At 46.9% G+C, this 27,622-nt stretch overlaps 1 protein-coding gene across 2 annotated transcripts in view; it reads right to left on the minus strand.

Moving 5' to 3' along the window:
* Positions 1-27,622, minus strand: part of CD6 (CD6 molecule) — a 333,337-nt gene that overhangs the window by 28,290 nt on the left and 277,425 nt on the right. For both annotated transcript variants that reach the window (XM_069628887.1, XM_069628886.1), the window contains 2 exons: positions 27,003-27,077; positions 26,485-26,670 (listed from right to left, as the gene is read on the minus strand). In XM_069628887.1, the coding sequence (XP_069484988.1) occupies positions 26,485-26,670; positions 27,003-27,077 (261 nt within the window). The remainder of the gene's footprint in view (positions 1-26,484; positions 26,671-27,002; positions 27,078-27,622) is intronic.

Raw genomic sequence — 27,622 nt, forward strand, 5'->3', positions numbered from 1 at the left:
GCGACCGACGAAGCGGCTAACACATTGTTATGCATTTGGAGGGCGGCGGCAGCCGACAAGTTTGATTTAAAGGCTGCCGCTGCATCACCATATGTGTTTCCATCAGATGGAATCGACGGGACCTTTTTCTTCTTTGTCCCCGTGTCTCCAGATCCCACCCTTTTGTTGATCATTGGATCAAAGTTTGACGGGGTTCTCGGGGTCAAACAGGTAGATATAGTCTTCATCTGCAAATTTTGGCAGTTACTGTAGGCACTGTCCCCCCCTAGGGTCTCGAGCCGTGATACTCCACTTTTGTGATGGGTTGCAACTTCAACTGTGTTTCTCTGCACCTCTCTTGGAACGTGATGAAACAATTGTGGAGGGGAAACCATTATGTCATTGTGCGGGCCGACAGAGCGTGGCTTCATGTTGTGATTATCAAAGGGCGCCATTTCAGTTCTTAGGGAGCCTATAGACAGACGTTCCTTCATTGTTTCGAAGTCGACTTTAAGGCGTTCCGCGAGTCTAGCTTCACGCCCTGCTAGATGCTAGATCTAACACCTGGGTCGAATTTATATTGCATACAGGAGAGTTTGCAAAAGGGATTTGCAACTCAGCAGTAGCACATCTCTCTTTCCGAATTGCTTTAGCTTTATTCAAGTTATTCGCAATTTCAGCACTTGATCTTGGCATGATTATCAAATTGTCTGAGATATCTTTGGACGATGATCGACCAGATCGCTCTTTCTCAAGATCAACGTGTTCGCTGCACATTTCGGCCTCAAATTGATGGTTGTCGCAGTTATTCACAGGGTTCTTGACTTCAAGCATTGAAGCGTCAGCGGAAACCAGCGCCATTTCTCTCTCGTGCTCGATAAGTTCGAGGTCTGTCACGTCGCACTCGTGCAGCGGCCTTTCCCTTTTTTCTTCAACCGCATGATAAGAGGCATTCATGAGGGGGGCGAGGATGTTTCGCTTCAGTTCACAAGCTTCGGTGCGCAGAATTTCCTCCTGGCAGACCACAGGGTCAGGCGGTGCTGCCAGTGGGGTCAGGGTCGCTGGCTGTGTAGATGGCGCATTCAATAAAGAGGTTACACCCGCTACCGCCACCAGATCTAATGGTGGCGCTATGAGATCGTTCACTATTTCAGGTGCTAGTTCGGGTGCTGAAGACAGACCCCGTAGTGTACAAGTGCAAGGGTTGCAGGAAATACTGCTAATACTGCCAAGCTTCTGTGAGTTGGATAGCGAGTGGGGGCTCGATGGATTTATAGAGCGGGCAACGCTCGAACACAGGCTAAGAGATATTTTGTCCTCAGAGTGTGACCCCCTCGACCTCTGTTGTTCCCATTCATAACTCTCTGAGGATCCAACTGACAGCCCCTCTTTAATCATGCAGTCTCTCTGGGAGGAAGTATCAATCAATGAATTGGATTCTAGAGAGACAGCCACTTCCATTAGCCCAAGCTCATCCATGCATGGGGACTGAATGCCTTCCACTCTGAGTGAGTCTGACTTTCTGTTGGCTTGCAGTGTTTGTCTGGACATGGCACGGGTCAGGGGCCCTAGCTCTGCCATAATGTCAGCTCTCTTACCTTCTCTCCGGCAAGGCACCCACCGCTCGGTGGTCTGCCCGTATTTCGACTTCAGCCACAGCCTCAGCAGCGTTCGGCCGCGGACTGCCGCAGACTGAACTCTGCCCGAACTCCGCGCGCGCTCCGCGCTCCGGGCGAGTTTTTAAGCTGGGTTGGGCTTCTTTTTCTTAAAGGGGTAGTGTACCAGTGCACAGGGCACAACACCTCCAAAACGCTGAGTGTAGCAGCAGCTCCTCACAATGACCAACCGCTCCAGCGACTGCCGCAGACTGAACTCTGCCCGAACTCCGCGCGCGCTCCGCGCTCCGGGCGAGTTTTTAAGCTGGGTTGGGCTTCTTTTTCTTAAAGGGGTAGTGTACCAGAGCACAGGGCACAACACCTCCAAAACGCTGAGTGTAGCAGCAGCTCCTCACAATGACCAACCGCTCCAGCGACTGCCGCAGACTGAACTCTGCCTTAATGCCTGTAAGACCAAGATTCTCTTCATCGACACACCTGCTCCCTCCTTTCCTGTCACAGTCTGGCCGGCCTCTCTTGGTCCTCTTGCTGCTAAAAACCTCTGAGTCATCTTCGACTCCGCATTCCCCTTCTCGCCTCACATCTCTGACGTCTCTAAGAAGTCACACTACCAGCTGCATCTCCTCAGAGGTATTCTTCCTTGCCTCTCCTTCCCCCAAAAGCTCACTGTCTCCCGAGCTCTGGTTCTCTCTAGGCTGAACTACTGCAACAGCCTCTTTCTAAATCTGCCTGCTTCTGCTCTCCGCCCTGTGCAACTCATCCAGAACAGGACTGCGAGACTTGTCCTTGGCCTCAAGCCCAGGGATCGTATCTCTTCAGGACTGAAATCTCTTCACTGGCTCCCAGTGGCTGCGAGGATTAAGTTTAAAACCCCCTGCATTGTCCACAAGACCTTCCGGGGCCTGGGACCTCAGTACATCCAACTCTCTCTTCCTAAATATCTTCCTTCTCGAGCTCTTCGCTCATCCGCTTCCAACTCCCTCATGGTCAGTCGCTTCTCCAAGCAATGAGTTGGTGATAGATCTCATTCTTCGGCGGGGCCTCCCTCTGGAACAGCCTCCCTGCCTCTCTGAAACGTGAGGAGAACCATCTCCAGTTCCAGAAGCACCTCAAAACCTTTCTCTTTGCTTCTGCTTTCTCCCCTCCTCTCCCCTGCTGAACTCCTGGCTGAAATGACACTGGTCACCTGGCTACCCTCTCATCTCAGGCCCAGGTCCCCTCCCCCACCAGTTGCACCCCGGCGCTGCCGCCCTGGCAACCCCCACACTTTGGGACTGTTTTCTGTATCCCTACAGCCCCCTACCAGCACTTGACACCTGATGTCTGCACTTACCCTTGCACTTGCCACCAGCTGGCTGCATTCGACTTATTGCTTATTTATTCTATTTATTTTACTGTCGTTCCCATGTACTTCACTACCCCCTCCCCCTCCCCGGCACTTTTCCCCTTCCCCTGCACTTGCGCGATCTGAATGTCACCTGGCCTAGTAAGATCGTTCTCTGTCTTTTCTCTGTTCCCCCTCCCTTGCCTCGTCACGCCTTGAAACACTTGTGTATAGGCACGTTATAAATGCCATATCATATCATATCATACAGTACCAGAGGAGCTTTATTCACTCTTCCTTCAGACCATATTAGACTCTGTAGATTAAATACTACAACAGCTTCCCATTGATCAGCTCTCTCCATGTCATTGAAACCATACGGCCGAGTACAGCTGCTTAGCTGAATTTTCTATCTGTCCTTATCACACCTCCTCCCCAGCAACCAACACAGACACAAAGGGCCTCATTACGACCCTGGCGGAAAGTGACTGACCGGACCGCAACAGCGTAAATAGCGTTTCCGCCATTGCACGAAGGAGCAAAGTGCGGCTAATTACGACCCATCGGGCACGAGCATTATGCCATGGCGGAATCCGAAAGGCTGCGATGGCGGAAATGACCCCAAAACGGCCCTTACCGCCGCCGTACGCTGCACCAGGTGCAATACCGCCACCCATCTTAGCGGTCACCGTAATGAGCGGTCACCGTAACGAGCGGGCACCGCAAATTACGGGCACCGTAAATATACGGAAACGGAAGTAAAAGCATGTGGCCGGAACGGGAAACAGCACGCTGCACAACTATAAAATCCGAATCCCAACACAACCATTAAAAATCCGACCCTGACACACATCCCAACCCGTTAGCAACCCCAGTTAAAAAAATAAATATGGGAAAGGTAGCCAAGAAAGCGTGTGATCGCAAGCGGCAGGTACACTTCTCCCGAGAGGAACTGACCGTGCTCACCGAGACCCTCCAGGAAAATGCCGCCGTCGTCTTCTCCAGTCAAATGACCAGGACGGCCCTTGCCAACAAGAAGGCCATATGGGCCCTGGTGGCACAGCGCGTAAGTGCGGTGGGGACAACACCCCGCACGCCACAGCAATGTCGCAAGCGGTGGGACGACCTGCGGATCCGCGTACGCAGCATACTTTCTGCGAACAGGAACATCGCCACAGCTACCGGGGGGGGTTCAGAGTCGCCCATCAAGTTGACCCCCTGGGAGGATATCTGCGCCTCCACCATAGGAATGGAGAGCATAGAGGGAGTCGGAGGGATGGAGAAAGGAGTGCCGACATCCGGAGAATCAGGTAGGTTGGCCAAGAGAAACAATGCGAAATCCACAAAACACGAACATGTGCAGTACCATGTGACCCCATAGTGCAATACATACTTTGCCCTGACAGCGCCCTCTAAAAGTCAGAATGAATAAACAAATCAATCAAGATGCCATAAACAACCCCTACATGTGCAGCATGCACCCCCTAACTGCAGGCAGCCAAATGAATGCATCCTCAATCCACACGAAAATGAGACCACCTCCAAGGCCCAGTCCCAAATCAGCCTCATGTACCACCCCAATGCATTTGATACGTTGCCATTCCAAATCCGACAGACCCATAACTAACGCTCGCCCCTCTTTACTCCACCACAGGGTCCGATACCAACGACGAGCTGCAGGACACCCCTACCAGCACGCCTGCAAAGAGGGCCAGGACCAACGTCCCAAGAGCCTCCACCTCAGGTGCAAGGATCAAGACACGGCAGCAGCAGGAATCAAGTGGCAGCACACTGGAGGGGACTGCAACAGGCACCCCAGCAGCCAGCAAGTCCACAACCCCAGCACCACAGGTCCCCCCAAAGAACGTATCTGATGGCACTGCCTCTGGTGGTAGCAGCACCATAGGTGACACAGCTGTCATGCCAGCATGCTCCGACACGGAAAACAGTGCTGGCGACGTAGGTACCATCCATGACCTTTCCCAATCCCCCTGCATGTTCCATCCCCTACACCATGACGAAACCACGCAGGGGCACCCTGAAGACGACGACTGGCCAACCCCCACAAGTCCTGTGCCAAGGCAACATGTGTTGAGCAGCCCCCCTGTCACACCACCGCAAATGTCCATGGCCCAGCAGAGGCAACAGTCCCTCGACCTGCTGATCGAGCAACAGCAGGAAGTGTCCACGCTACTCAAGGACCATGCAAATGAATGCGGGGGTTCCAGGGCAGCCATGGAAACATCCACCGAGACACTCAGGGCACAAATAGAGAAAAGTAGTGAGAGCCTCAGGGGAGAAATGGAGAGAAGCACCGAGAGCCTGAGAGCACAAATGGAGAAAAGCACCGAGAGCCTGAGGGGGGAACTGCATGCGACGTCCAAAGACGTTTGTGCTGAACTTGCTGCTGTGCGCCGTGTGCTCTCGGAGCTCTCACAAACCCTCAGAGACATGCATGGACGCGAGCAGGCAGAGACATCATCCGTGGCAAGTTCCGTCCAGGGCAGCCCCCAACGCAGATCTGGCAGGAACCTGCGCTCCACGGGCAGGGGTGCCCCTGATACCCGTAGAGGGGGCTTGCAATAGCGTCTACCCACGGACAGCATGCATATTTGGACACTGGTGTTGGGGGGGGAGGTAGTAGGGTGGAGGGGGTGTGTTGGGCTTCACTGGGTGGCGGGTCCATAGGGTGTATAAATCAAATCACATTAACAATACAGCACCTCATTATCATCCAATGACATGTGTGGACATTGATATTTGCGTACGAGGCCTTCATAGGCGTACAGTCCACAATGTGCCTGTACTACACACACACAGTGCCACAGGTCCCCTTTCCGTGTAATAGGCACCATGCGTGGTTGCTAGAAGCATGCATCTATGATGCTCTGTCGGATTGCACGTGCATCCTGTGCCTCATGGACTCCTTGAGGTGCCTCCACATCCCCACCCTCATCATCATCATCATCTTCAGGTGCATGCAGTACAGCGTCAGGGGGCATGGGCACATTCCTACGTATGCACATGTTGTGCAGCATGACACATGCCATGACCATCTTAGAAACCTTCTCATGGCTGTACATGAGTGCCCCGCCAGACCTGCTGAGGCTGCGGAAACGAGCCTTCAGTAGGCCGAATGCCTGTTCAATGACCACACGGGTACGTGAGTGGGCATGGTTGTAGTCCTCCTCATGCTCGTTCTGTGGGTTCCGGATTGGTGTAAGGAGCCATCTCTTCAGTGGATACCCGGCATCACCTGTATGAGACGAATAAAGGGTGTCAGTGGAATGATAGTGCTAAGTAGCCCCCCCCCCCTCCTGCAAGGTCATTGACGCATCAAATGGGCCACGATGTCATGCATGGAATGAGACTCACCGAGTAGCCAGGATCTGTGCCCTGCGTGTCGCTCCATGTAGCGTGGTATTCTTGTGTTCCTCAGGACCATAGAATCATGGGTAGATCCTGGAAATCTGGCACAACAATGCGTAAAGATCTTGTTGGAGTCACACACCATTTGCACATTGATTGAATGAAATTGTTTCCGGTTGCGGTACTGGACCTCCATGGCATGTGGGACAACCAATTCAACATGGGTGCAGTCGATGGCACCAATGCAACCCGGGATGCCGCCAAGTGCATGGAATCCCACTTTTGCGTTGGTAATCTCCTGGTACGTGCGTGGTAGTGTGATGTGGTCGTCGGCGTGCTTCAGGAGGGCATCGTGCACTTGGAAGAGTGTCCGTGAGAACAGTGGCTGTGAAATGCCATGCAACTGTCCCACTGTGTGCTGGTAGGTGCCTGTGGCCAGGAAGTGGAGTACAGACACCACCTTCAGTAGGGGTGGGATGGCGGTTGGGCTATCTATCATGCTCACGAGGTCAGCATGTGTCATGTCCACAATGGCGATTATGGTGTCCCGGTCCAAACGGTAGAGGGTGTGGATCTGCTCAGCAGTGAGGTTGAACGGATCAGCTCGGAGGCGTGGGATTGCGGGCCGCCTGCGTGGTGGTAGTGGCAGTGCTTGTGGGCCTTGCTGACCCTGCCTTGCCCTCCTCCTCCTCCTTCTCCTCCGTCTCCCCTGTGCGCCCGGTTGTTGTACCTGTTGTTGTTCGTCGTCTTCTTGTAGTTGTAGCACTTGCAGTGCTATCTGGTCCCCCAGGCCCAACATCGCTAGTCCTGCCGGTAGCATTTTGGAGTGGGAGTGGTTGTGGGAGGGGTTTGGGTCTGCTATATATGTGCTGTCGGCCTGTATGGCCTCCACCTGTGCTGATTGAATGGATCTGTGGCAGATGCAATCCCTTCTGGCCGAGCACGTCCCGCACGTAAGGCTGCATTTGGCCGCATGGCATCTTGGGATTGGAATCATGTATCAAATCCTGATGGCAGTGTGATGTACTTTGACTGATTTTCATGCTATGCTCCCATTGTTACACATGCTATGATTGCAGCCGCTTACATACCTGTGAAGAGTCAGTGGTATGTAGGGCTCGATCGATGGCCGACCCTCATGCAGCACAGTAACGTACTTCACCGACGGGCGTGGCGTCCCATTTGTGATTGCAGCCAGTTAGCATTATGACACACAGCCGCACTACATTGATGTAATTGTGAATGCAAGCGTTCACAGAAGCCTTTTCGACGTAATGTTGCAAGTGAGGAATTCGAAGGCCAGCATTTTTGGTTTTGAAGTAGCGGCGAGGATACGCCCACAGGTCTGGCTGGAAATGTAAGGTTCTATTGTAGAATGTCCTTGGGACATGGCCCATAACGAGCAAGCAATGAATGATATGAATTGAATGGGATGCGCAATAGCGTAGTGGACGATAAGGCAGGACGTTCCCAAATCCATCTTGCTTCACAACACTACAGATCCGGCCAGGAGCACAGTGGTTTTTGCAGACTGCATTACGCACAGACGCGATGGAAGTTTCACATATTATGTGAGTGAATATTCATGCGTTTTCATTGCGGGATGAGGGATTGATGAATGGATGCATGGACAGATGATTCCGTTTAGGGTCTGCCATGTACATGGGTTTTTTGAATCACTCCCCTTCCCCTGCGCTATGTGATGCAAGGCTGCCATAGTGGGACTTACGTCTATCTGCCCTTGTCGGATCCTCCCTGTCTCGACGCGCCTTCATACACTTGTGTCTAGGCACGTTACTAATCCCATGTCATGGGTTCTATCTTGACGGACGCATGCACAGTAACCGACGTTGCCAATGGTGTATTTACCTCGATTGATTTCGTTATGAATCGATACTGATTTAGGGGTGTGTATATTCCTTTGGAGTGGGCTAGCATGCATATGGGTGTGGATTTGGTGTGTTGAATGAAGATTGTAATGCATCATGAGTCCCGTAATGCAATCGGTTAATTTGTGTTTCATTTGGGTGACAGGTATCTCCTGCCCTATTGCAGATGCCATCTCTACGCCACTCCTCCAGATGGGTTTTACTCTCGACACCTGCAGCTTCGGGTGAATCAGTGGAGCACCATTTCGATCTTATGGGACGATTGCCAATGGGCCACATGCCCTTACGCTGTACTGGTGGCTAGGTGCAACATTTCGGCCTTTCAGCTCGACTAGTGCCTGCCTCATGGGACGGACCTGCGGTTCTTGCCGCTTCCATGTTGCCTTTTGGAACGTTGATGTAGGCCCTGTGTGCCATGATGGTACAGGGCGTCACACAAGTGGAAGCTGGTCAATTATTGCAGATGCAGCCCTCGGTGATGATGGATGTTTTGGTGTTATTTTGCAAATTGCTGTGGGGCCTTTGTCATTTGGATGTGCATTTAAATTGTATTCCGATATTTGTCGTGTTGCGTTATTCTTTGCAGGTGATGTGGCGATTTTCGATTTGTGGCGGTATGTATTGCGAGATGATCTGCATTGTGTTCCGCCTTCTGAGTTGAGTTGTGTGGTACAGTACTGGCCGCGTTTGCCTACGTAGCACAGTATGGTCACGGATAGGGGCTGCCATTGTGACTGTTTACATGATGTGCTGTTCAGGGGCGGGGGATTGGCTTTTGGCCGACTGGTGCCTGTCAGCCAGGTCGATTGGTGGAATGATGGGATGTTCAGAATGTGGCTGGTCACAGGTGCCTGTGTTTGCGTGCGTTTGTTGGAGGGGGACTGGGGTCATGTCCATTGGAATAGCTTCTGTATTCATGCCATCTGTGCCCTGCAGCTCCCATCGGCCCCTCTTGGGATGAGCCTGGCTGCTCAGTCACTCTGCCAACTTGTGTGGTACATGCTTCTGCTGATGGTTGGTTTGTTTACTGGCAAGAGTACAGGGCTGGTGCAATCCCCCTCAGGATGCTGTTTTGGATGTTGCCTTGCGCTGGTGGCAAGCGATGGGGGACTACTGTTGTTTTGTGTCATGTGTTCTTGATTTTCATTTTGATGTATTGTACCTTCACATGCCTGTGCTGCATCAGTACGGCTATGGTGACATGCCGTACATGGATGCCCACTCACGGGGCGCTTTGAGCCCCTGCATGCATTTCTACGTTGGCATGCATGGGTGAATTGTAGATTTCACTGGTTGCATAGTGTGAGTACATTGCGCCTGCCAGGAGTTGTGCAATGTGGCCAGGGAGTGGAGTACAGGCACTCAGTGGGCCATTTACGGTTGGTTCACGATGCCGTATTTCTCGCCATGGCGGAATGGTACTTTACGACGTGCTTGATGGCGTTCAGTACATGTCCGCTAGGGTCAGAATTCGCGTACCGTTGCGCCATGGCGGTGATTCCGGTTTTGCAAGGCGCGCGTGCGCGTACTTGGTGCAGTTAGCGTTGCCGTTCACTGCGGTGTCGCTAATGGCATCGTACTTTACGGTGACGGGTCATAATCGCAACGAGCGGTGTTCGATGGCGGTATTGCATTTCCGCCATCATTTTTCCATTTCCGCCAGGGTCGTAATGAGGCCCAAAGAAAGGAGAGCAATATACTTGCTGAATATACCTTTCTTCATGGTTTGCGACTAATAAAGAAAAAGCATCACAAAATGAGTGGTAAAATGCAGATCAAATGACAAGTTTAAAATAAAAAATGAGCATGACATATTTTCTGTTTGCAATGTGGCTCACTGTTCATCCAGAAAGATATATAAATACATATTCATGTACATTTTCATGTAATGTATTTATGCACAAAATACCTCATAGGGTATCACAGTGTTTGTCCAAGATCACTGGGCTGCACTGTAAACCTGTGCTCTGGGCTTTTCTTCCTGTGGGTTATGGGGTATGGCAGCTTCAGAGACCTGCATGACACGTATCAACACACAACTCTTGTGGGGTCCAACCCATACAATTTATTGGCTGGGATGGAGCTCATAAGAAGTGGAGGCCAAGTTGGGCATTCAGCTGCCCAAACTGGTACTCAAGCAAAGAACAGAATGTTCTATTAATTACATTATTTAATCTGAGGAGCATGCCCATCAAATGTTCTCCTCTCCTACTCTCACTGTTTAGTTAACACTTTGGACCTCATTATGGGTCCGGTGGTAACCCTGCCAGTGCTACCAGCGGGTTTCTGCCAGACCCGTAAGAAATGACCAGGGCCTAACTTCCCGGTGCCAGCGGGCTATTCTGAGTCCGCTGGCTGGGAAGTCAAACACCAGTAATTTGTTAGTCTCCATGGGAGTGGGGACACGGTTGTACCGGCACCATTAACAACAGTGCCGGTGCTCCCATGAGAACTCTGCAAGCTGGTGCTGTTCCGCCCGGCAGGACTGACCCTGGTTAGACTCAGGGAAGTGATTGATGCAGACTTGTTTGAAGATCGACTGAATGAGGAAAAAATTATGCGATTTCTTTCCCTTGTGACACTATGGTGCAGTATCTAAAAGTGCAATGCCCCTTGATGGCTCTCACAGCCCTGCCCCCCTTCACTGACACAGACTTAGAACAGGTCCCTGAAAGACTCTGAACTACAAATGCCCATTGTGTGGGGCACCTACAAGAAGTAACGCCAGTGCAAATAAAACTCAAGCGAGGTGTGGTGCTGCCCCGTGTAAGACAGTATAGTTTGTCAAGACAAGCAGAGGAGGGGATACAAGACACTATCGTTGCCCGCCTAAATCAGGGGATAATTGTACCATCCACCTCCCCATGTAACATGGCTATATACCAACTAAGAAAGCAAAAGGTGGGAGCTGGAGAATGATTCGGGATTTGCACCCTCTTAATGACATTGTACTGGCAGAATTTTCAGTGGCCCCGAACCATGTGACAATACATTGTAACATCCCCAAAGAAGCAACCAACTTCCCCGTAGTGGATCTCAGAAATGCCTTCTTCTCTAATCCCTTTCACCCCCACCTTTATGCATAGGGGGATGGATGCGCTTTGAACACACATTGCCTCAAGGGTACTGTGAGAGCCCCAGCATCTTCAACAGGATATTACACACTGATTTAGGGAATATTTAGGTGCCTAGCACAATCATCCAGTATGTGGACGATTTACTAGTGTGCAGTGTCAGTGAGCACCAGTGCAGGAAGAACGCCATAACACTCCTACAGCTCTTGGCCCACAAGGGATGAAAGGTTGATAAATCTGAATTACAATACTGCCTCCAGGAGGTATTGTACTTGGATCAGTTGATTTCAGTGAGCGGCAAAAGAATCATCCCTAATCATGCCACCTCTGTGCGGGCAACTCACAGCCAAAAACAGTGAAAGAAATGGAAAGATTCTTGGGACTCTGCAATTATTGCAGAACATGGATACTTGACTATGCAGCATACTCCAGGCCCCTTTTACAGGCCCTCATGTAAGCACAGAAGGGGGACAATAAAACAGTGTGTACGGAGGACATGCTCACAAATTTCAAGGACCTCAAGAAGGTCATATCGACAGCACCAGCGCTAGCAACCCCAGACTACACGCAAGAGTTCAAATTATTTTCCCATTCCAACGGGCAATTGATGACTGCGGTGCTCACACAAAAGACCACCATGGGCCACAAACCATTGGCCTATTACACTGGTGTACTAGACTCAGTAATGCAGGGCCAATGGCCATGTGATCAAGCACTTGCTGCTGTGGCATTTGCCTTTGAGAAGAGTTCGACTATCGTAATGGATGCTCCATAATGTTGTATGCCGAGCATGCAGTTTTTGCACTTTTAGAGTGCTCGAAATCCACACTGAGCACACAGCATGCATCTGTATACAGGATTATTTTGTCAAGCACAAACATTCACATTGTGTGATGGAAAACAGTCAACCCTGCTACCTTTCTGACAGAAATGTGTTCTGACAAAGATTTGGCAAACCATTACTGTGTGACTTTTGAGGGAGAGGAAGATGATATTTAAAAACCACATGATGGACCGCTCGAAGAGGGGGGTCCACTTCGTTTATGTGTCAGCAATAATGGACAGGACATGGGCTTGCAGCATACTGGTGAGGCAATGGTCCGCTTGGTGGATGAGTAATATGAGACACTAGTGCAGAAAAGATTACCAATGCATTTTGCAGCACAAGCAGCTGAGCTCATAGCGCTAATTGAAGCGCTACAAGCCTCCTAAGGGTGCCATGCAATGATTTACTCAGACTCAGCATACATCACCACTACAGTGCATGTAGGCCTCGCCCGATGGGAGAGGAGGGGGTTCAGGAGAGCTGATGGGTCTCCCGTTCAACATGCTGAATTACTGGATAAACCCATTCATGCAATGACCCAACCATCTCTAGCGGCCATAATAAAATGCAGTGGTGAAAACTGCAGCACACCTCCCAGTGCCACAGGTCTCAGAGTATCTTGTTTTGGCATGCAACACCGAACAGTTGCCAACACCATACAATGCACCACAGATAATTGAGTTACAGGGACATGCACCGCAAGAGAAAAAAGAACTTTGGATGAAAAGGGGGTGTAAACATTCTCCAACCTATCTGTTATGGAGGCAAGAGATACATGGTAAAGTGGTTATGCCACATGAGTTATTACTGGTTGCATTTGACCAGTTACATCATCCATTACACGTTTCTAAACAGCACATTGCAGCAGACATACAGGAGGACTAGTTTGTCCCCAATCTACAGGAGAACCTGACTAACATGGCCATACGTTGCACCACGTGTCAAGTTTGAATAGCAGGCTCACATTGAGAACTATCATAGGCACCTTGCCCCACCGTACTGGACCCTTCCGCGAATTGCACATTGATTATGCGGACATGTGGGAAAGGTGCAATGGATCTCATGACCTCATTGTGGTTGTGTGTCCCTTCTGACAATGGGTGGAGGCGGGAATTTGTACACATTCAGACGCTAAGTGTGCCGGTAAATATTTAGTGTGAGAGGTTTTCCCTCGATGGAGCATGTGCGATGTATTAAGGTCAGATAACAGCACAGATTTCTTCAACAAACTTTTCAAAGAAATTTCAACATTACTGGGCATCAAGCATTGGATGTGCACCATTTACCACCCCAGGCCAATGGCGAATGGATCAACGGCCTGTTGAAAAAGCAAGCTGTCGAAAACTGTTCAATACATTAAAGAAAAACTGGGTGCACTGCTTGCCACTTGCCTTATTTACTTGCGCACGCAGTCCTGCAAAGACCACCATTTATCACCCCACGACGTGATGACTGGCCACCGTATGCATACGCCACTATCCCCTGTTAGGCGAGCATCAGATGCTGACAGGGCAGCGTTCCTCTTGGGGGAGGAATTTAGCAGCTGTTTGTCCTCCCTAACGAGGGCCATAAAATGTGTCTCCCAACAGATTGTGCCACCCTGGACAGAAGAAGCAACAGGCGCTGCAATGGACTATCACAGAAGAAATAAAACAAGGGAAAAGCTCCTCTGGTTTATGTTTTGAAGTTTTCCTTGCAAAGTCATTGCATTAGAAACATTATTAAGAAAAATTGGGATATCCTTACATGTGACATTAGAGTACAGCATTTGTTCAAGGAACCGCCCATATTGGCTTATCAGAGGAGTAGAAGTCTTAGGGATGAACTGCTTTCGACAAAACCTATTACCAAACGAACTGGCACTTTCCCTTGCCTACATCGTGCTAATTGTGGGTTCATCAATAAGGGCAACAATATAAATCACCCGCGCATAGGCGAAAAAAATCAAACTCAAAAGCTAAGTTCTACATATGAACAATCCCCATGAAGACATTAATTTCAAACCTGACAGGAGATAAACATTCTGGATAGACATCCTGTGGTCACTTACGCCGCATGGGATGAACGAAGAAATTAACTTTCATTGTTATATCTGATTTCATTTATATTATGTTTTCCTGTTGGTATGCCACACAGTATTTGATTTTTGCTTTTGACTGTTTAGTGGATGCATTTAGTTTTGTTCGTATGGACGCTCAAAAACCTGTAATTATGCCCTATGATACACAATATGCTAAATGTATATAAAATGAAGCAATTATTGGAATCATTTTGGTAACAGAACGTGTTTTACCCTCTCAGCATGACAGCATTCATTAAGTTAACTGTGTAAGTACGATGTTCTATTGAAGAAGACCAGTGTGTGGGCTCAATGAGCACAGCTTTCTGAATTTCACTACGGAATGTTAACTTCAGGTAATACGCTCTAATATGCATACCACCTTTCCTTTACTCAATTTACAATCGGCACTCTTTGTTCCGCAGAGAACACAGATTGACATTTGCCTAAAAGTAGCCATTTGCGCTCAACAGTGTACTTCACTTACATTCCGTCATTCACTATCAAGGGACGCCAGTTGATTCATAGCTCATAGGCCACACTGAGGAGAATCCTAGGTTCATAATCCGCTCAGCATAATGCTAACTCACGATGCAAACTAGCGCTGAATCATTTTGGGGGATTTTAACATAGAACTGTACATGGTGATCTGACGCATCCCAATCTCTTCACCCGTGGGGAGATTGGGACGAGAGGCGCCAAGAGCGAGGCCACACCAACGGGTGTGCCGTGCCTCTAAACCTTTTCAGTCACCATAGCAACCACATATAATCTCCACAAGCGCGCTCTTGCACACGTTCACCAATCTCCACGCAGATGTGTTCCATACACGGGTAAGCTCCTGCTCTGCACACTGTGCTGCAGACAGTTATGTATGTCCTGTTTACTAGATAAGACACTAAGACCGTGTTCTGTTTAATTCCCTACTCTGGGACATCTGGAATTCATTACGCGCCCACGTGCGTGCCTTTCTAACTCAGCTAGCTTTTACAATTGTACAGGAAAGCGTTTACTGCTTTTACTGTCATGGTCACCACAGTTGTTCAGCAGTCACAGTTTCACTGAAGTGTGGGTGTTTTATCAATTTTTCAGAATGCTGTATTCGAATATTTAGACCAGCTACCATTGAGATACATTTAACTGGTCACAGGCTTAAGGTACCATTCTCTTTTGAGTATTACACAATTCCCGTGTAGCAGCACAAATCAGCATATCATCACATCTGTTGCTATTTTTTCTATTTTCTCTCATTTTCGGTTACATCTCGGCGGGCTGAATTGGGGAATGCTGTTTTTTTTAATTTTTGATTTTACCGTTTTGATACATATCACGTTATTGCATAACATGGTGTTCATATTCTGTTGGTCATACTTCCTTCACCATAGCTGTGTATATAATTGTTTTTTCCATTATGTATTGCAATCACATGTAGGGCTCAGCCCTGACGAAGGAGTATTAAACTCTGAATGCATTGGTATATGAGCTGTTGACATGCAGAGGCAATAGCTGGCCTCCTTTGCTGTACAAAATCAAAATCACTTATTAGACTACGCACCATTGCAAATCTTGATTTGGAATTCTGACTCCACCGGTAGTCTTGAACTTTTGACAAATCATTTGAATTGATTCCTACTTTTTGGAAAATTCGGCGAGTTTATGGTAATCGTCCAAGGGGCACAGGTTGAGAGCGACTGACTAACTGGGTGGATCCCATCCAGTTTTCTTTGTGTTCCTGCAATGGACATGCCAGAAATGCCACCCTATCTGCAACTGTTCCCAGGCGACTGGATATATATTAAAAACTTCATCCGCTGGTGGTCAGAACCCAGATATAATGGCCCCATCCAAGTGGTATACGCCATGTTTATGTTTGGATTAGGAATATATTGGGGATGTACTTTTAAATGGGTTGGACATATAAAAGGGGGGTGAGTATAACAATGGAAACAATGCTACCAGTAACAGGTCTTTTAAGCATGTGAATGCTACCAAGTGTATAGAGGTACATGTGTCCCCATTTCTTTCAACACCCAAAACCTTGCCCACGTATCCCCATGTCAACAAACAGGTCCAAAGTAACAATACTGTGACTAGTACCAATGAACATGAATATATTAGTACTTTCGATAATGTATATAACAGTTTTAACACGTAGAAAGAGGCAATTTAAAAGGTCCAAGTATGTTGAATACCATGGACTTGGTCTAGATATAATGGAAGATGTGCGCCATCCAGAGCTCTCGAATAGTTGGTATGCAGACATGGGCTCGGTGGGGAAGAGGAAGGTGAATGTTGGTTGTTATGTCTGTTCATTGATACCACACACATCAGGGGTACCTAAGGTATTAATATCATAAGAATTACCAATTTTAGAGGTTCAATGCCTAGTTCATCTGGCACTGTGTCAGCTGCCAGGCACTTTCCATGCACCAAGTCTGCGACTAGAAGTAATGTACCCTGAACAGCTGCAATGCACTGAAAATCCCAGAAGCATCCAGTGTCTACGGAGACATACCTAAAATTGCAGGGCGTGGATATGTAACAAGCAAGTGGCTGAAAACATCAATGAGCTGTGCAGCAGGAGGACTGTTGGGGTTCGGAGATGAAGTATTGGCCAGAGTGAATGAAGTGTGTGCACCATTCTGGAACTAACATATTAAAAAACTAATGTGGATCGAAGCAATGGAAAAGCCAGTGAAAGTGCAAAAGGGAGAGAGTTATGAACTGTTTTTTTACAACAAAAGAATTGTATTTGTAGGGGCCAACCAAAGATGTAATAAGAGATTGTTCATTTCAGACCTCAAAAAAGGCACTGCTGCAGTAATGGACTACTACTGGATGTGTGGACAGCAAGCATTTTTGCACCTCCCACCATCATGGAGGGGCTACTGCTCACTGGCCATGTTGCACTTAGCACTTCTTGTGATCCCTGAAGATCACCTCACAGTGGAATCAAAGCACTTGCTTGCTGCAGCACCAAGTTCAACAAGGGTGGGGGCCACCAGACGTCCGGCACAGCCCCCCATTTTCTATATCTTACCTGAAAAAGAAAAGAACCAAAACCTGTGCAGGAGAAGAAGGTCAATTACCTGTCTCAAGATTCCTCTGAACTGCTCAAAGAAATACCCAATTCAGATAGACTGTTCAGTAAAGAAGAAACTTTTTTTGCATCTCTACTGCTGCGTGGGATCCAGACAGCGCAAATGCCAAATGGCTCCAAATAGTGAGATGGGAGCTCATACATCTGGCAAATGACATAGAACAAGGCCTTAACGCAATCAAGGTTGAGATGCATGCCATAAGATTGATGACGCTCCAGAATAGATATGTGCTCCACCTGCTCCCTTCTATGGAAGGAGGGGTTTGCAAAAAAGTTTGCGATTCTTGCTGCACATGTGTTCCTCCAAACGATGCAGAGAATGCCTCCCTGATGCAAATAATAGGAGCACTGCACACCCTCGGCTCACACATGCAAACTGAAGTTGGCATACAAAAGGATGACTGGTTTGACAACCTTTTTGCTTGGGCACCTTGCTGGATGGGGGAGATCGTGAAAATACTGGTGTATGTGTTCGTGTTGGTCCTTTTCTGCACCTGCCAACTGCGATTCCGATGTTGTGCCAAAGCAGTACCTAACAGCGCCATGATGATGGTTTCAATTGGGGTTTCTAATGCACCTCACTGTACAAAAGTCAGAGCTGTGCAAACGGATGGCCCAAACAAACCCGGCATGGTGGTCATAGAGCAATGCTCGCATCCTCCTGGCACTATCTCCACACCCCCATCTGACCCTGAGCATATACTGAACATTGGGTGGATTTAGCAGGTGATGGGGGCTGTATATATATACGACTTGTACCCCTGAGGAGTACGCCCAATCTGGCCAGAGTTTGTGTCACATATGCAGGGCATGGATTCCAAAGGAGGGATCACCGCCTTACCTAGAGGCTGAGAGGGTGGAGGAGGAACACTACCGGGGACAAATATGCATGAGTTTATTGGGGAGTTTATTAATGTAGAATCAACGAAAGGGGAATGTTTAGAAGGGGACACAGTCTTCCCACACCCCATAGTACTTCAGAATAAGGCAAAGCCATGGAAGGTAATGTAAGAGATCACGGGAGGGGGGGTGTCCTTAAGGCTTCCACAAAATCATATATTGCATGCTTATAGATGTAGTGCACATGCGTGAACACACACCATCTTACATATTAGCAGCCATATTGGAACATGAGGCCTAAACGCAATGCCGCAGCCAGTATCCCGTGTGTAAGTCGCAAATATGAGGAAAATGCCATGTTGTATTCCGGGCACTGATGAGAAGAGTCCAGAGCCACAGAGATACATAAACACTTCATTGTTCTAAAATGTTGCCAACCTTCGTGCTCTGGGAAGAATGTGCCCTGCAAGCCATGGGAGGAGGGCTGAGTATCTTTGTAGGATCCTATCCATGAGAAGGAGGGCACAGGCCTCCAACACCCACCAGTCCCAATTCTAAGTTATAGTACGCAAATGCCCTAGCCTTAAGACCCCTGAATTCCAAGGTACCAGCCAGCCCCAGACTACTGATCATAAAACTGTTAGACCCCCCGATCAATCAAGAAAGATCAGAAAGCAGGGTTTTCTTGTCTTGACTGCTGAGTCACAAGATGTGTGCTGCGGGCTGCAGGGAGGGATGCAATTATAGCCCAGAATGAGGGTGGAAGACCTTGGAGAGGTGCTGACCTGCCTGGGTCCCTGTCTGCCCATACCAGGTGCACTGCTACATAAATAGAGATGTGTTGTTTAGTTTGCCAATATTGACCAATTACACAGCTTGTGAACGATAGTGAATGTGGCATCACCCACGTGGAAGAAAATGGCCAGACGGGTCTGGGAACAATGGCCTGGCATCCCCTATGGAGCAGACAGCCTATGTATAGGGTCTCACCAACCAGCCGTGTGGGTTTCTACTGTATGTAATGATGTCACTGATGATGCTATGTAACTTTTAAATGTGCCTTTCATGCAGATTTTACAGAGCGTTCTGCAGCAGCAGAGTTCTTTGTTGGTGCTTCCCATTTTTATTTGGAAATAAACTTGTTATTCTTGCAAGTGATGTATTGGGCCTTTTTCCCTAGAGGGTTGTATTTTTTCTGGCGTGAGCATCTAAGGGGGAATTCCTACACAGTCCAAAATAGAGCAGTCAGAGTGATCATGCTGTTAAAGAAGCATCATCATGTTCCTCTAGCACAAGGTTTCTTGGGCTGTATTTTGATTGCGGATCAAATTCATGCTAGAACTATGCTTCAAATTTGGAAAATCCTCAATGGATGTACCCCAATTTTCAACATTCATTAATTCCTCTGTTCCTAAGCAGACACTTAAGGTCTACCTCTCTGATTTCGCTTCCTGTGGGTACATTTTAGAGGCCACACTTGGGGTGGAAAGTCTTTGAGAGTGCTTAGGTGTTGATTAAGGAATATGCTGCCCTTATTCATTTGGGCCTGTCCTTCTCTGGAGACATTTAAACATTGTTTAAAGCAACACGTATTTATTATGAGTACCGTGGTTTTACGCAATTATCTGGAATATCAATCATTGTATACCTGGAGTCCAATTGTTGTATTCAAATTGGCAGTTGGAGTAGAATTGTTTAATTTGATTATTGTATCGCATCGTCAAACTGGATCCCTGTAAATATTGTGCTTAATGACATTTTCTACTGCTACTACTTTGATCTGACTATTGTGTGACTGTTATGGAATTTTCAGAGAACAAGGCAGATCTATCACTGATTATCTGCAGGCTCTTTGGAAGCACAAGTCACTCAATCCCTATTCTTCCACCTCTCTTATGGACTAGAGCTGCCAAAGGTCAAATGTAACTAATGCGCATCAGTCTTTCTACAAAACTGGTTCAGAGCCAACCAATGCGAGTTTAAGAAGTTCTGAATGTATTTCATTTAGTCTTCTTTAGAAAGATAGTTGCTAATATTGCTTGGTGCATTAAGCACTTCTTAGTTCAGGGTCGACTCTGCGATCATGGGTTTGAATCCTGACAAGGCCGCTACTTATGTGAATTCAGCAAAATGTAACTGATATTTTTTTTATTATTCTTAACCAGAATTCTTTCAAATGGTGAGTTAGTTCATTGTGTACTAAATGGTTAAAAAAACTAAATCGGATTATGTTATGATTCTTCTGCAGGTGATTTCCAAATCTACTGTCTCCTAAAAAGACACTGTGATGCCAATCACAAAGTCCAAGATGTTGACCAGATTATTTGTAAGTAAGAAGATTCCTAATACTAACACCAAGTCTGATACCCATAAGAGACCCTACTGAACAGAATGGAGCTTGTTCAGCACTTGGTCACCCATGAGCTGACCTACGGTGACAGGTAAATAGCCTTAAGGTTCTGAACCAAGTGTAAGCTAGGTCGTTTTGACCACGCCATACAGTTATCCAAACTCCCAGGAATCCCCTTTAACCTGATTATGTGTTAAAGACGGTGCATGTTTTATCATACATGCATGACACAGATATGATATGCAGAAACTGGAATCCTCACATTGAGGACCCGAACAATGTACTAGGGCGCGTTAGGGTGGGGGGAATGCAGATAAGGATTGAACATTACAAATAGACGTGGGGGAAAAAAGGTCCCTGTATTTGTTGAATTGGGGGTTGGCGTCCAACTTGCTTAAGTGCAAATAAAGGTTATTGAAGCATATAACCAGTCAGATGCCCAAATCATTGAGGACAGTGGATCGAAAGTAATCTGCTGAGAGCTGTATGCCGGCACAGGATCTTTTCTGTGGCTATTACTGAGAGGCATGGCTACAACCAACTCTCTTTGCACCAAGACTTCAAAAACACTCAGGCCCACGGCTTGCAGAGCGGTAATTGGATCAGACGTGGTCTGCTTAGAGCTGTATGCTGGCAGAGGATCTTTTCTGTGGCTATTACTGAGAGGTGTGGCGACTCTCTTTGTACCAATACATCAAAAACACTCAGACCTGTGGGGCGCAGAGTAGGAAGTGGATCAGAAGTGGTCTGTTGTGGTCCGCTGGGGACGCCGGTCCTTACAGTGACTGTGCTTTATTTCGATCTGCACCCCCTCTCTTTTTTATTTTTTTATTTATTTTTGGAGATTATTGGTGAGAGCTGGTGAGATCTGAAATGCCTATTGCACATAGGATTCCCACGGAGTGATGACCCAAATGGGGTCACGCACTTGGCACCAACTGAAATTACAAGAGCAGGCCCCCTCGAGATGGATCTCGGAATCTGAACCGGAGAATGAGAATGTTAAATCAATCAACTCCGCAGCTAGATGTAACTCATAACAAAATGATGTTGGCAGAGTAAGAAGTATTTAACTCTCCCAATGGTGGTGATTATGAAGACCGAGAGGGGAGAGCCACGGAAAAAGATGTGCAGCTCAGGGCTGCCCCCAAAAATAGTATACCCATTGAAAATGAGGAAACTCTGCAGATGTAGCCAAACCAAAAACATGCCTGGGGGGAACCTTCGAGGCAAAAGAGCAACAGTAGACAGGAGAGCCCAAGGTGGATGGGAGGAGAGAGTCCTCAACCTCAGAACTAGTGCTCCAGTTGTCAAAGGACATAGCTGCTATTCACGATAACTTAGACCAGAAAGCCTGAAGGAGAAAATATGGTGACTTTACATCTAGTAATCCTGACCACGGTGAACAGGGTGAAGCTGAATTACTCCATTCTAAAGGACCAGAAACAACGCTCTGTAACTCCTCTGGGAGACTGAAAAATTAAGAGAGATTGAACTTGAGTACGGAGCCCACCTGCCTGAATTAAACAAACGTCAACGATAATAATTCACTACCTAGAGCACAAGGGACGCAAGGGGCGTCTTCGACCCTCTCATCTCCCTTTATGGACTCTTTGCTGAAAGAATCAGCTTTCTCCCCAAACATGACATCCTCGGATGAATTGGGAATGAAAAACTTAGTACTATAGCTCCATGGTACCATAATGTCAGCCCTTTCTATTTCCCTTGCGCAGTTCATAAACATATATGAAACAATATATGAAAATTACAAAGATCAGGCTACACTGCTGGCGATGAAGTATAAAAAAATGACCTGCTTAGAATTGTTCACAGTCGCTGTCCAAGCAACTAACTGAGAAGCTGAGAAATCCATGCAATGGCCAAACCTTCTGTGATCTGGCGAGGAAAGAATTTACTGATAAAATGACTATGGTGGAAGTGATAATAGAATCGCAAAAATGGCTACGCATCATGTATGACCCTACGCTAACAAAAAAGAACTACTCAATGGACACGGAATTGGAGCGGAGTCAAAGGGGATCTGAGATTTTAGCGATTAATAAGGGCCCTCAAAGAAATGAAGCTGCAGAACTCCAGCAGAAATCAGTGATGGTGACAGCTGACGGTAAGAAGACTGGAACAAAACTGAAAGAAAATGAAGGTCATCTTACAATCCCGCATCCAGGAAGGGAGAATTCTCTAGATGAGATACTAGAAACTGAAGATTTGGAGGAGGCTCATTCAGATCGATCGGAAGAGGTGGAGACGGAATGCCAGAAAAAAAGGGGGCTCCATCATGAAGGAAAACTACCTGATCTTTGGCAAAGGACCTAAACTAAGCAGTCATGAACCAGCGCGCAAAGCCTGCGCAATAAAACACAAAAATCCAACGCGCCAAACATTTCTTTCGTAATTTGAGAACTCCACCCGCCCCCCTCTAAAGCACTCTTGTTTCAAGAAAATGGAAAAATGAAGAAAATCCCTCTTTCTGAAAAACAAGAAGCTGAGATAAATGTGCTAATTGAGGAGTACCTAGTATCTGGAGCGCCTGACAACGCAGCCTTTGAGAGTCAAGAGGAATCCATCCTGGACTATTCAGTGTATTACACTGGATCCATCAATGAAGAGCGGGACAAGCAAGCAGGATCGATCCAGCCCTACAGATTGTACTACCCTAACCATGGACCAAAAAAGACAAATGGCAGATCAAAACTATAGAGGGGCCAAAAAGGCTAAGCAGAAAGAGTGCTCTCCGAAATCACAGAACGCAATCAATCAAGATGGTCAGCTAAGGACGTATCCCGACCTTTAGATGACCCCTCATTGGAGTGTATGTTGAGTTCCAAGGATGATTTAATTCTGAATAGAAGAACTGCCATGGGGTTGTTTCATCATATCCCAACACAACAAGCTATAACCTCTGATGATATCCTATTGTTGGAATTTGTTAAAGAGTCCAGAATGGATTGGGCGATGCTACACTTGAGATCCAACTTTAATGAAAGGACGCTGCGTGATGCAGTGCAAATGTTCCAGCCACTAGATTTTGACCTGAAAGAGGTAGAGAGGACGTTGCAGGAGCCTAAAGGGGTGGCTGTACAGAAAAAAAGATCCCCTCTAGCAGAGAGGAGAAACTTGGGGAAGGTCCCTAATATTCAGCTCTCAAAATCTCCAATATGCGAAGAGGAACCCCAGAGAATTCAGGAAGGAAAAATCGTTAGTACATCAGGAAAGGGGTAGGTCCCCTGACTGTTACTTTCTCAGCTCTAAGAAAGGAGCCCAGAATTGTAAATGAAGAGAAGGGGAGATCCCTCCAGGAGGAAAATGAGTCGGATTGGGTCTGGCTGCCAGGAGTGCTCACGCATGGATATCATGAATAGTGGGAGAGCTCAAGCAGTTCAGAGGAGATACGGATAGGATGCTGGAACACAACAGGTTTTCTGCACTTGTTTGCAAACGAGGAGAGGGGCTTGAAATCCTGTGACATCTTGTGCTTCCAGGAATGTTGGCTAAGAAAAGCTCTCTTGTGTGATGGGTTTGTATGTCTTTTAAACACAGCCAAAAAAGGTGCAGAGGGCAGACCCCACTCTGGTCTTTTGACGCTAATTAAATTGGGACGAGGAATCAAGATACTGGAACATCACAGACCTAACTCATGGGTCCAAATGCTAATTCTGAAAACTGCACAGGATGCGGGGGGCCCAAGGAAAGTGGTCCAAGTATTCAATGTATATTGGAACCCATCTAAAATCCAGGAACATGCTTTTGTTGCCAGTATCACTAGTCTAACTGGCCTGGCCCGCCGTGAAAGGAAGAATCTGCACCCCAAAGTGTTTGGGTATCTAAATATAAGCTGTCTAGATAACGATAAGGTGCCCTTATGTCATACTGATAACTTGGTTCGTTACAGTGGTGGAAGAACCAGTGGGTGGCTACTGGAAATGGAATCCAAGGAATTGCACTTGCTGAATGGACAAACAAGAGTCGAGATGCCAGCTAGGTGTACTTGGCACAGTGGCCGATGCAAGCACTTTCTTGATTATTTCTTTGTTTTCCCCTAACATCCTGCAAGAAGTGATATCCTTGGAGATCACTAGAACAGCGTCCAATGACCATTCTTTCCTCAGTCTACGATAGAGGGGAATGGCCAAAGCTTTGAATCCAGGTAGAGAGGTTGAAGCCTCAATCTCTCAAAGCAGAAATAGGCTATCCATTGTCAAACAGGACTTTGTGGACCTCACGAGACAATGGAATGAGGAACACCTACAAAACCCAAAACCAGATGATTCTGGACTATGTGCCATTATTGATACAATGTGTGGTAAAGGGAGGGGGACGAAGGCACTGTCAATTTCTACATAAACATTCCTATAATAATGAGCTTGTGCAGGCCAAGAAAACATTTAGGCGAGAAATGAGAGAGTTGAGGAGACTCCCTGGTGTAATGAGTGATGAGAAAGTAAAGAAAGGAATACAACAGTGCACACATTGGAGAATGGCATTTAAACAACTCAGATCCCAGTTTGAAGTGGAACTTATATTAAAAACATTATGTAAAAGAAAATCACGTCTAACCTGGGAACTTATTAACTCCATGGGGACTCCTCAGCAAGCTCTGCAGACAACTGCTGTGACCAAAGGACAGAAGGTAGACCACTTCTGTACCCTCTTTTCCTCAACGTCCCCAAGTGAAATAGAGAGGGGCCCCCAAGATCCGGATCTGTGGTCTTGGCATTTTGAAAAGAAATTACATATTGACCTTGATCATGAAATTGAGCACCTCGAGAGCCCCTGGGCCAGATGGTTTAACCAGTAACATTCTTAAACAGAACCTCGGGCAATGGGCAGAATTTGCCTACCAGCTGTTCCAACAAATCATGACAAAAAAGAATGCCCGCTTATCCTGGAAAAAGGCTGTGATCATGTTGATTGGAAATTGAGAACTAGATACATTTTGGAAAGGATTGTGGTATGTTGCGAGGTCTAATGTAGGGCTTAGCTCCAATTCAGATTTAAAAATAAAAGGGATAGTGGAAAGATTAAGGAAGGGAGGAGGTTGGGCGTTGAAGGGGAGTTGATAATGTCCTTTGTCTATGTAATGCTGAACCACATTTTTTTATTTTACTTATTTTTAAAAGAAATGTGATGCGGAGACATCTTTTTAAGAAAATGGCAATGCATATGGAAAATGAAATAAGTAAAAATTGTTATAGGTTTACCTATAACAATTAATACCAATGAAACAAAAATAAAAAAATAAACATTGTGGGCAACTGCCTGAGGGCAGAATGTTGCTACAAATAGTATTTATCAATATTACAGTTCCATAGGAGAACTCCTGTCTGAAATACCCAAGAAAGGCAAGGTCAATAAGAGTGTATAGAGCTGAGAGTCTGCAGTAGCATTAGCCGGATATAGTCTGATCAGGGCAGAACAAATGCATTACAAACCAAAGATAATGCTGAAAATCCTACCAAAGACAATCTTACCATGACAAGGCTATTACCCAGTAAATGAAGATGGTCCAGAACCAAACATATCAGGACAGGCAGAAGGTTTTTTCCATCAAAGGAAGAAAGTGGTGCACCCAATTTACCAAGGTACAGAGAAGACTGAAGGGGCAGTCCAAATGTACCAAATCCAACAGGACCCAAAAGAGTAATAGACCGGGATAAGACTCTCTAAAATACATGAAGGATGGGAGGTAGCATAATAAATTACATATTAGGCCTGGGGAAGCTGGCAATGAGCAATGACTACACGGACTACTAGCTGGTCAGATAGCACAGTGAGTAGACCGCTTACTTTGACATTCATGCAGAGCTTGCCGATGCAGGTTCGAATCCCGGCGGGCCAATCTCAGAGCGCTCAGATACCTGAGGATTTGTAGCGCTACATGAATGCAAATTATTATAGAAAATAAGCCAGCAAGATGGTGTCTTACACCAAGAGGAGGAGAAGATGGTGAAGCAAACATCAATAATGGAAAACATATTCTATATCAGAGAAAACAGTCAGATACAGTAGCACGTTCTGCAATGGGGAAGGTATTACGCACCAGAGGGAGAAAGCTGTGTTCCAGCATAGCTGGTGTTGGAAGGTCCTGGGGCGACTTTGCGTGATTCTGGATATGGGAACGAGTTCCTAGAGTTCTTCCTTCTGGGTGTGCTGTTACCATAATCTTCATTGGATGAGACGCGGATGGTGTCGCTTTGCGCCGTGCAGTGCTGGATAGGAGTTGTATCTGAAAATGGATTTTAAGAACAATGTCTGTAGTGTTCCACAGGGAGGTTATTGGTTCTTTTTGATTCTGTAATGAAGCTGCTGCTTCTCTTTTACTACTGTGCACCACTGTGCACCACAGGTTTTATATGTTTTTTCTTTTTCCAGGTTGACCAACGGGTACTATTCCCTAATGCTTGTGTAACACATCTCTTGATATGCATGCTAGAGATTTCCCATTCAATATCTAGTACTTCCTGTAAAACTGAGTGACTGAATTCAGACAATTTAACAAAATCATATGGTTTATGCCACTCCATTTCTTTCTCGATGTGCTCCCACCTAGTTTAGTACCTTCTTGAAGTGTTTCCATTTCAACCATGTTCTTCTGCTCTGCGGTCCCTTCTATTGGTATGTAACGAAGTGAATCTGAAACAAAAAGCGGACCTTGTACTGTTGTCTTTAACATGCAAAGCTACCCAGCTTTAAGGGTGCAAAATCAAAAAGACCTGGACAAAGGAACCGTGCAGTGAATGGGGTGCATCTTCAGCTCTGTGTGTGAGGCCCACAACGGGCATATCATTAGGAGAGTCAAGGAACCCAGAATAGGAAATGCAGCAGATACTAGAAGACAGATAGGCTGTGTATTTGGGAAACCGTGCATGGAGTTCCACCACCAAAGCATTAGTGAAGTACAGTGGATCAGTAGTGGTGAGCTGCGCAACTGCATGAATCCCAGAACGAGGCAAGAGAAGGGCATTGTATGTCAGGAGTAAGGTGCATCGACAGATACATGTGGGCTGAACTATTCGAAGAACGCATAATGCTGCAAAACGTGTGATATCCATCAACATAGTAGTTGAGTGTCTGTTTTGATATTGAGTGGCTGAGTCTGAACAGGACAGTATTCAGGTGTACTAGAACAGCTGCGCATTGTGGTGCCAGTGATGGAACAGCTTGCAAACAGTGGATCA

Source organism: Ambystoma mexicanum, chromosome 12 (genome assembly GCF_040938575.1).
Source record: "Ambystoma mexicanum isolate Mex_15411 chromosome 12, UKY_AmexF1_1, whole genome shotgun sequence".
Classification (NCBI taxonomy): domain Eukaryota; kingdom Metazoa; phylum Chordata; class Amphibia; order Caudata; family Ambystomatidae; genus Ambystoma; species Ambystoma mexicanum.